General features: G+C 66.7%; 3 protein-coding genes across 8 annotated transcripts in view; all 3 read left to right on the top strand.

Moving 5' to 3' along the window:
* Positions 1-4,059, top strand: part of LOC122170199 (SHC-transforming protein 1-like) — an 11,652-nt gene extending 7,593 nt beyond the window's left edge. For 4 of the 6 annotated variants that reach the window (XM_042836879.1, XM_042836878.1, XM_042836876.1 and 1 more), the window contains 11 exons: positions 142-212; positions 602-665; positions 815-934; positions 1,360-1,413; positions 1,545-1,596; positions 1,758-1,884; positions 1,987-2,155; positions 2,360-2,420; positions 2,525-2,686; positions 2,786-3,048; positions 3,211-4,059. In XM_042836879.1, coding sequence (XP_042692813.1) covers positions 142-212; positions 602-665; positions 815-934; positions 1,360-1,413; positions 1,545-1,596; positions 1,758-1,884; positions 1,987-2,155; positions 2,360-2,420; positions 2,525-2,686; positions 2,786-3,048; positions 3,211-3,339 — 1,272 coding nt within the window. In that variant the 3' untranslated portion in view covers positions 3,340-4,059. The remainder of the gene's footprint in view (positions 1-141; positions 213-601; positions 666-814; positions 935-1,359; positions 1,414-1,544; positions 1,597-1,757; positions 1,885-1,986; positions 2,156-2,359; positions 2,421-2,524; positions 2,687-2,785; positions 3,049-3,210) is intronic. The other 2 variants (XM_042836877.1, XM_042836875.1) reach the window with 1 other exon arrangement.
* A 360-nt stretch (positions 4,060-4,419) lies between these two features.
* LOC122170198 (pygopus homolog 2-like) lies at positions 4,420-6,206 on the top strand. The gene is made up of 3 exons (XM_042836873.1): positions 4,420-4,543; positions 4,622-4,671; positions 4,764-6,206. The coding sequence occupies exons 1-3, from the start codon at positions 4,420-4,422 to the stop codon at positions 5,841-5,843; spliced, it is 1,254 nt and encodes a 417-aa protein (XP_042692807.1). The 3' UTR covers positions 5,844-6,206.
* Positions 6,207-7,099: 893 nt separating this feature from the next.
* Positions 7,100-9,365, top strand: LOC122170197 (pre-B-cell leukemia transcription factor-interacting protein 1-like; the record flags this gene model as incomplete). The annotated part of the gene is given in 12 exon segments (XM_042836871.1): positions 7,100-7,142; positions 7,414-7,488; positions 7,564-7,666; positions 7,749-7,807; positions 7,872-7,998; positions 8,078-8,293; positions 8,371-8,394; positions 8,464-8,531; positions 8,608-8,622; positions 8,624-8,731; positions 8,813-9,142; positions 9,144-9,365. Coding segments are annotated over 11 exon segments (1,332 nt in total), but the record flags the coding sequence as incomplete, so codon positions are not given.
* Between the last annotated feature and the right edge of the window lie 6 nt (positions 9,366-9,371).

Here is a 9,371-nt window from a genome sequence, read left to right as displayed (position 1 = left end):
GGGGGGGGGCTCCTGGTGTGCTTGTGGAGATGAACACCGCAGTGTGGGCTTGGTGGGGACCTGTGCTCTCCTTGCTTGCGGGCTGCGCGGGGAGGTGGGGGAGTAAAACTGAGCCAGTGCTGACCCTGCTCTCCTCCACAGTACATGGGCTGCGTAGAAGTCCTTCAGTCCATGAGGGCTTTGGATTTCAACACCAGGACTCAGGTCACCAGGTGAGCCCCAGGGCTGTGCTGGGGGGCTTGGGGCTGCTGGGTTGGGTGCGGAGGTGGAAGCAGGCTGTGTGCAGCCATGGAGGAAGCTGCCTGGAGATCGATGAGCCTGTCAATGAGCTTGGTCAGGCAGGAAGCACTCCTGCAGCTGCATCAAATATTAACAGCTTCTTCTTCCCCTGTCCCTGCCGGGTCTGGGAGTCAGCCTGCACTGCCTGAGGGCTTCCCTTTTGTTTCTCGCTTAACCCTGTCCCTTCTGCACTGGTCCCCGTGTCTTCTGCCCAGCAGAGCCCCATAATCGTGGCACTGATAGCAGAGCTTTGTCCCTGTGCTGGTGCAGGAGGGGACAACGGGGGGACCCCCAGGTTGACACCTTGCTTTGCTCCCTGCAGGGAGGCCATCGGCCTGGTGTGCGAGGCCGTGCCCGGTGCCAAGGGAGCAGTGAGGAGGAGGAAGGTGAGGCTGGGCCTGGGGAGCTGCTGGTGGGAGCGTTTTGAGAGCTGAATCTCAATGCAGCCAGCAGTGCTCAGGGGCTCTGATTGCCCCCGTGGCTCAGCTGGAGTGGTGGTGGAGATGAGTTGCTCAATGCTGCCGTTTTCCCCCAGCCCTGCGGCCGCTCTCTCAACTCCATCCTGGGCAAAAGCAACCTGAAGTTCGCCGGCATGCCCATCACCCTGACCATCTCCACCAGCAGCCTCAACCTCATGGCCTCTGACTGCAAGCAGGTGAGAGCAGGGAGCTGCTGGGGGCTGCATTGCTGACTTGAAACGAGCAGGGATCTGTGCATCCCCTCCAGGCCCTGCTGGGGTTGTTCCCATTCTCCTCGGGGATGTGTGGGTGCCTGTGTTTCCTGCTGAGGGCTCCTCTCCCGGTCCAGAATGTCCCACCCCACCCATTCCTGGTGGCAAAGGGATCTGAGCAATACCCTGAATGCCTTTGGGGATCTGTCCCTTGAGACCTCGAGACTTCCCCGGCCTTGGGGGTCTCTTAGTTTTGAGCCAGGTCTCAGTAGCTCTTCTGGTGTCTCAGCCCTTCTTCTGGTTGCCTGTGGGCTCCTGGAGCTTGTAATCCCCACACTGGGCCAGTCCCAGGGAAAGTGTGCCAGGCTGGGCACTGAGGAGCTGCACCTAACAGTGCTTCTGTCCTGCAGATCATTGCCAACCATCACATGCAGTCCATCTCCTTCGCTTCTGGGGGCGACCCGGTGAGTACAGAGGTTCCCCATCTGCACATCCTACGCTGTGCTGGGGATCAGAGCCTCTCCTGCCTTCTCCCCACAGTCTCAGGCGCTGTGCTCGCCAGCAACCCTGGCTCATCCACCACCCTCTCCCACAGGACACAGCTGAATACGTTGCCTACGTTGCCAAAGACCCCGTCAACCAGAGAGGTGAGGCTGGAATTGCAAGAGCTCCATTCTGGGGAAGATTTGGTGCAGCACAGTGGGAATTGGGTCCCTGCAGGGAATCTCTGGGGTGCACAGGGTGGGATCAAGGGGTGCAGGATTTCACTCTGAGCTTCCCTGCTCTCATCTTGCCGTTCCCTTCCCAGCCTGCCATATCCTGGAGTGCCCTGAGGGTTTGGCCCAGGATGTCATCAGCACAATTGGGCAAGCTTTCGAGCTGCGCTTCAAGCAGTACCTGAAGAACCCCCCAAAGCTGGTGACACCCCATGACAGGTAAGGGAAGGGCGAGACGGGGGGTGCCTGAGGTCTCTCAGTGCTGGGAAAGGACGCAGCCCTGGCTGCTGTCAGCTGTTCAGCTGTGCTGCGCCCTCCCAGGATGGCAGGGTTTGATGGCTCAGCCTGGGATGAGGAAGAGGAGGAGCCTGCCCCAGATCACCAATACTACAACGACTTCCCTGGCAAGGAGCCTCCTATCGGGGGGGTCGTGGACATGCGGCTGCGGGATGGGGCTGCGCAGACCCCCAATCACCTGGGGGCCACGCTGGTAAGATGCTGAGCACGTCTCTGCAGGGAGCTGCTGGGGAGGTTCTGCTATGCAGGGGAGATGCAAGGACCCCAACAGGGCTGTGGGCTGCACAGAATCCACGCCACGCTTCTGTCCAGCACCTCTGGCAGCCCAGCCTGGGGATTTGGGGGAGGGCTGAGAGTGCAGCAAGATCCATTGGGCTGACCGTGTGCCTCTCTGCAGCCTGTTGGCCAGACGTCTGGTGGGGAATTTGACCCCCGGAAGCAGCACGGTCCCTCTCAAGGTAACGTGATGGATGTGGCTGTCCCCATGTGCTTTCCTGGTCCCAAAGTGCTCCAGCAGCAAGCCCTGGTACCGGAGCACTGCTGACCACGGCTCTCTTTGCAGCAGGAAGAGAGAAATACCCGCCTGCAGCATCCGGCCGCACGGATCTGTTTGATGACCCATCTTACGTGAACGTGCAGAACGTGGACAAGACACGCCAAGCAGCAGCTGCAGGCAGCCCTGCGACAGCCAACGGCAGTGCGCAGCGAGACCTCTTCGACATGAGTGAGTGGGACAGCAGCTGTGGTCGTTCCCAGGCTGTGCAGTCCGTCCTGGATGCGTGGGGCTGAGTGACGGACCCCCTTCCTCTCTGTTCTCCTGCAGAGCCGTTCGAAGATGCCCTGCGTGCCCCCCAGTCTGCGCCCGTGAGCGTTCCCCCTGCCCAGGTTGTGGCTTCCATGGAGGAGCAGCTGAGGAGGGAGCCTTGGTACCACAGGAAGATGAACCGCAAGGAGGCTGAGAAACTGCTGAAGGTGAACGGAGATTTCCTGGTGAGGGAGAGCACCACCACCCCCGGGCAGTACGTGCTGACCGGCCTGCAGGGTGGGCAGCCCAAGCATCTGCTGCTCGTTGACCCCGAAGGAGTGGTGAGTCCCCATAACCCCAAAGCCTGGGGGTCAGGCATCTCCCCACCGCTCCCCCACCCTGGGGACACCTCTGGGTTGGTTTAGGGGATGGAGGAGGCCTGGCAGAGCATGGAGGGAACTCCTGGGGATATCAGCAGCCTTCTGAGTTCCCTGTCCCTCCAGGTCCGGACAAAAGATCACCGTTTTGAGAGCGTCAGTCACCTCATCAGCTACCATATGGACAATCACCTGCCCATCATCTCAGCTGGCAGCGAGATGTGCCTGCAGCAGCCGGTGGAGAGGAGACTGTGAGCTCCTGGGGGCCTCGGTGCGCTCCCCCCCAGCCCTGCTTCCCACCCTGGGGAGCACTTGGACTCAGCCGGGGCTGAGCGTGGACTGCCTTGGGGATGGGCCTCACCCTCCCCCCACCACACGAAGCCGGCGGCCCTGGGCTGCGGGCAGCGTGGTGTGAGCTGCCTGCGGGGCCGGGGGCTGGTGGTGCCAAAGCCCCCTCCTCTCCTCCCAGCTCCAGCCTTCGCACAGCTGCTCCGCTCGTACCAAATCCCGCCCCCATACGGTGTCACCGCTGGGGCACGAGCCCGGGGCCGGGCCCTGCTCCAGCCTGCTTGGATCTGGGGGTGGCCGGGCTTCGTCCGGTGAGCAGCACCAGCCCCGGGGGTGGGGGGGAAGGGGTTGGGGGCTCACCCAGGGCTGGGCCCTGCGCTCTGCTCCCCAAGCACAAGGCCCGGCCGGCCGCGCACCGAATGTACCCGATCACTTTATGTGTAACTGTGCCTTGACCCCGCAGGTCCCACACATATATGCAATGCAGCCGGGCAGGGGGCGAGGGCTGACAGCTCCCGCGTGCCCTCCGGGCCCCGCCAAGCCCCTTCTCGGGCACCTCTCTTTCTGCCGGAGCTGGCCGGGCCCCACTGCATGCACCTCGACCCCCCGAAGCCAAAGCGCAGCCCTGCCCCGGCCCCGCTATAACCAAAGGATCCGGCGGTTCGTATTAAAGTTGGTATTTCTTTACGCTGCGGCTGCTGTGTTGGGACTGAGGCTGGGTGGCGGCCGTGCACCCCTTCGGGCTTCGCACGTGGTTCCTTCCGCCTCTCTCCGAGCCGCCATCATCGCTCCTTCCATCCCCTGGCGCCCCTTCCAGCGCTTCCTTCCTTCCTTCCTTCCCCCCCCCCCCGCCCCTGCGGGCGCTGCCCGTGGTTCCTCCCACGCCGCGCACGTGGTTCGCCCCACGCCCCGCCCCTCGCGCAGCGATTGGTCTCGGAGGAACTTCCTGTCTCGGAGCGACTTCCGGTCCCGGCGCAACTTCCGCTTCCGGCGCGCCGTGCGAAGGAACCGCGGCGGGGCCATGGCGCCGCGCCGGCTGTGAGGGCCATGGCGGCCCCGCACGGAGAGAAGCTGGAGGGAGGCGTCCCGGCCCCGCCGCCCCCGCCGGGGCCCCCGCACCCCGCGGGCAGCGCCGCCGTCGGCGGGCCCGGCCGGAAGCAGGGGAAGGCAGGTGAGCGCGGGCGGCGGGAGCGGGCGGGCCGGGCCGGCGGAGGCCCCGGACCTGACTCGGCTCCGCATCTCCCCGCAGGTCTGCAGATGAAAAGCCCCGAGAAGAAGCGGCGGAAATCCAACACGCAGGTACGGGCGGGCGAGAGGACCGCCGGCTCCGGGCCGCCCCCGCCGCGGGCGGTACCGGGAGCGCGGCCCTGACCGGCGCCGTTTCCCTGCAGGGCCCGGCATACTCCCACCTGTCGGAGTTCGCCCCGCCGCCCACCCCTATGGTGGATCATTTGGTGGCCTCCAACCCCTTCGAGGATGACTTCGGGGCCCCCAAGGTGGGGGCTGCGGCCGCTCCTTTCCTGGGCAGCCCCGTACCGTTCGGCGGCTTCCGAATGCAGGGCGGGGGAATGGCGCCTCAGGTCCCCCCCGGGTACGGAGGGGGCCCGCAGCCCATGCGGCGGCAGCCGCCCCCCTTCGCCCCCGGGCAGATGGGTCCGGCTTTCGGCATGCCCCCCCAGAACCCCGGCTACGTCCAGCCCGGGGGGATGAGCTTCCCCGGGCAGCCTTTCAACCAGCCCCCCCTCGGACAGAACTTCAGCCCTCCCACGGGGCAGCTCATGCAGGGGCCCGTCGGGGGCTTCGGGCCCATGATGTCCCCCACCATGGGGCAGCCTCCCAGGGGGGACATGGGCCCCGGCCCGGCCCTGAACCCCCCCGGCGGGCCAGCCATGGCGCAGCGCTTCAGCCAGCCCAGCAACCTCTTTGGACAGTCCCCCATGCAGCGCCCCGGGCAGAACATCCCCCCCCTCCCCCCTAACGCCAGCCCTTTCCCCGGGGCAGACCCCGGCTTCCCCGCTGGCGGAGAGGAGGGGGGCAAAAACCTGAACCCCCCACCCAGCACCGTCCCCCCAGAGCAGCACTCGGGCTCCCCGGCTGCCGTTAACGGGGCGCAGCCCAGCTTCGCCCCCGCCAGCACCGGCCGCGGGGGAGGCACTCCTGAAGCCAACAGCCTCCCACCCCCCAGCAAGGCAGCTGCCGGCTCGGGGCACCAACCCCCCCCCGGCCTGGTGTACCCGTGCGGGGCTTGCCGTAACGAGGTGAACGACGACCAGGATGCCATCCTGTGCGAGGCCTCCTGCCAGAAATGGTTCCACCGGGAGTGCACGGGGATGACGGAGAACGCCTACGGGCTGCTCACCACCGAGGCCTCCGCCGTCTGGGCCTGTGACTTCTGCCTGAAGACCAAGGAGATCCAATCTGTGTACGTCCGCGAGGGCATGGGACAGCTGGTGGCTGCCAACGACGGCTGATGCCCCACCGACCCCCACGTTGTACAGAACCCCACGCTGTTTTAGGACCAAACCCCCTTTTGTAGCCGTCGGACCCGCGAGCGCAGGATGGCACCTGGTGATGCTCCCCACCGCTGTGGACTCTGGCCGTGCAGCACCGGGGTGGGGCTGTGGGGGTCTCCACGACGGCCCAGTCTTCCCCGTGCCCCCGGGGTGGGCTCTGTGCGACGCCCAGGCCCGCTGTTCCCCCCCTCCCCCCGTTTGAGATCCGGTCTCCGCCTCCCTGCGCTCGCTGCGGTTTCCTCCCCCCCCTCCCCTCCCCCCCCAATTTAGCAGAACGGTAATGGAAACTTTTGTATCGTCGCTATAAAACTCTCAAACCGCCGTTGTCCGTGTCTCCGTCCGCTGCCTCCCGCTCCCTCCGCCCCACTTCTGCCGTTGCCCGCCCCTTCGGGCCGTCGCTGCCATTGGCTGCGCTCATCACGTGCGCTCCCCGTCCCGAGGGCGGTGACCGGGACCGGGAGAAAGTTACGGAGCGGGACCGCGTCCGGCTGCGCCTCGGAGCGCCTCCAGGTACCGCCCGCCCCAGCATCGTTCCGTTCTATATTCCGCTTCGTCTCGTCGGGGCCGCTTCGCCCCGAGCTTCCCCGCTCCCCGTTCGGCTCTCCCATCCCGGCCGCTTCCCACCGAGCTCCGGCCCGATGCGTTCCGTCCCTTCCCGGCCCCGGGATTGGCTCCGAAGCGCTTCCCGGAACATCACCGACGATGGCCGCGAGATTTCACCGAGCAGCGCTCGGGCCGGACCCTCACCGGAACCCCCCACCCCCAATACACACACAGACCCCCCCCCCCCCCCCCCCTTCGGCCGTTTTGGGGAGGTGCTGTACCGAAAGGAAGAGGGGCTCCGTGCCCCCCTCGCCCCCCGGCGCGCTGCTCTGAGTGTCGGTGCCGCCGCTTCCTTCCTGCGGGGCCCCGCGCACCTGCCGGGCGGCATCAGCAAAGCTAAAAATACCGCGGTGGTAACCGGGGGGGGGGCGAGGGGGCGGGGCCGGGGGGGGGGGGGGGGATAACGGGGCTGGGGGCGCGCTTCAGCGCTTCCCGTAGCGCGCTCCCGACCGCATCCAGCCCCGTCCCCCTCTTTCGCCCCACGGGGATTTTTCTCCTCTCGGTACCGGGGCTCTGAGCGCCGCTGGGTCCGCGCTGCTCCGGGGGGAGGGCGGGGAGGGTCGGGGCGGAGGCGGTGCCTCCACAGCTGTGCGGGGAATGTGCAGAATCCGCGGGCACCGCCATCGCCCCGTGCCCGATCCCGACTCGCTGCCGGTACCGGAGCGGGAGGGGAAAAGTGCGGCCGGGGCTGAACCCGCTGTTACCGGGGGAGGGGGGGATCCTGGGGGTCCCGAGGCAGCCGGTGCGGGGATCGCGGCGCTGTCACCCGTTGCCCTTTGCTCTGAGTTCATCAACTCGTTTTGCCAGGCAAATCAACCCAGAGCGGACACGGGGTGAGGTCGGGCCGTCCGTGTGTCTGTTTTATCTGTTTATGTGGCTGTCCGTCCCCGCGTCCATCTGTCCATCCACGTCCGTCTCTTCCCAGGGGGGACCCGCAGCCATGGCGCAGAAATCGGACTCCCGAGACTCGGATAACAGCTGGGTGCTGACGGGCACTGAGGTGAGGGGCGTCGGGCCGGAGTGGGGGGCAACGAGGGGGGGGTCGGGGGTCCCAGTGGCCGCCTGTCATCCCCAGGGGCTGCCTGTGGATACGGTGGGGCCGGAGCGGGATTCAGCCTCCCAAGATGACGAGAACGAAGAGGAAGGGGAGGAGGAAGGCGACCCGGATGCCGGCACAGGCACGTGGGGAGGGGGCAGTGCTGAGATCCCCGGTACCGGGCTGGGTTCTTCTGCTCACCTCCGGCCTCTGCCCCTCCGCAGCTGACGGCACTGAGGATGGAGCCGCCTCCCTGGGTGAAAAACAGCATCCTGAGGTCGGGGTAAGCCGGGGGAGGACGGTGGGGGCGGCGTGGGGATGCGAGACCCCAACCCTTGTGTTCCCAGGATGCAGAGGAACGCTCGGATCCCGATGCCGGCACAGAACTCCCTCCATCCGGCCCTACAGAGCTCAGCGCCGCGGGGAGCTGGGAGGAGGAAAAGCACAACGCTGAGCCCGGAGCGCGTGCTGAGGGTCAGCGGATCGAGCCTGTGGGCACCGAGCAGCAGATCCAGCCTGTGGGCTCCCCTCACAGCTCTTCATCCCTCCCCAGGGCCCCTGCTGGAGGAGGGGAGCTGCACCAGCAGTGACGACGACGTGGAGGGGCTGAGGCGACGGCAGGTCCATCAGCCCCGTGCTGGGACCCCCCCTCCTGCCCCCATCCAGCGCCGTGTGCTGCAAGATGAAGGCAACGAGGAGGGGCTCAGTGCCAACAAACTGCTGCTGGGAGTGCTGGCGTTGGTGGCTGTGGCTCTGCTGATCGTCACTGGTGAGTCGGGGGTGCCGGGGTCGGGGTGGGGTGTGCAGGTGGAGGTCACCATTGCTGTCTCTTTCTCTCCTCTCCAGGTGGTTTCTACGACACGGCAGACGGTGAGCAGGGAGGGCTGTGAGCAGGGCTGGGCGCCGCGTGCTCGATGTCAGCGTGTGGTTCCTCCCCAGGTCCTGCCGATGCGATGAGCCACGATGCAACAGACGTGGAGCAGGAAGCTGTGCCCGACAACGGCAGCGTAAGGAGAGGGGCTGCAAAGGGGCTGCCGTATCCTCAGCACCCCCAGGGCCTCATCCCACCCCTTCTGCCCCCAGGACTCCCCACAGAAGCCCCCCCCTGGACGGTGGGGACGTGCGCAGCATGCAGTCCATGAGTGTGCTGCTGGACCGCCTGGCCAAGGAGAACCAGGACATCCGCCTGATGCAGGCTGAGCTGCAGGTGGGTGCGCAGCACTGTGCCCCCCAGGGCCACCACCCTTTGCCCTCACACCCTTCCCTGACCCCCCCACCTCTCCCCCAGACCCACAAGGAGGAGCTGCAGGCGCTGCTGCAACAAAGCGAAAATGCAGCAGCAGCAGCTGGGGAGAAGCAGCAGAGTTTGGCCAAGGAGAACGCCGAGCTCCGTGCAGCGCTGCAGCGTGAGGCCGAGGCACTGCGGGCTGCACGCGCTGAGCTGCAACGCCTGCAGGCCGGGGGGGCTCCCAGTGACCCCCAGCCCCACAAGGAGCAGCCTCACGGTCCCAGTTCTGCAGTGCATGAAGGGGGGGCCCGGCATGAGGCACGGCACCGAGGGCTGTTGGAGTCGGTGCAGCACGAGCTGGCAGCTGCCCTGCAGCGAGCGCAGGGTGCGGGGGGGGCTGGAGGGGCTCAAAGAGGAGCTGAGGGAGCTGGAGGAGCGCCTGAGCCGGGAGCTGGGGGGATCCGAGGGGGCTGAGGCATTCCCTGGGCATTGGAAAAAGGGGTTCAAGGCAGAAAAGAAGGAGAGGGGGTGGCACAAGAGGGACGGCCACCGCGAGCGGGGCAAAGCCCACAGCAAGGAGCACCACGGCAAGGAGCACCACGGCAAGGAGCACCACGGC

Source organism: Centrocercus urophasianus, unplaced genomic scaffold (assembly GCF_019232065.1).
Source record: "Centrocercus urophasianus isolate 14NV4802_14NV808 unplaced genomic scaffold, USGS_Curo_1.0 seq_641, whole genome shotgun sequence".
Classification (NCBI taxonomy): domain Eukaryota; kingdom Metazoa; phylum Chordata; class Aves; order Galliformes; family Phasianidae; genus Centrocercus; species Centrocercus urophasianus.
The sequence above is the reverse complement of the archived record's forward strand: the minus strand, read 5'-3'. Positions and strand labels throughout refer to the sequence as shown.

Bases quoted from the DNA above. Each gene is read 5' to 3' on its own strand.
- LOC122170198 (XM_042836873.1), top strand. From the start codon at position 4,420: ATGGCGGCCCCGCACGGAGAGAAGCTGGAGGGAGGCGTCCCGGCCCCG. The intron at 4,544-4,621 runs GTGAGCGCGGGC...ATCTCCCCGCAG, and splicing joins CCGGAAGCAGGGGAAGGCAG to GTCTGCAGATGAAAAGCCCC. The intron at 4,672-4,763 runs GTACGGGCGGGC...GTTTCCCTGCAG, and splicing joins GGCGGAAATCCAACACGCAG to GGCCCGGCATACTCCCACCT.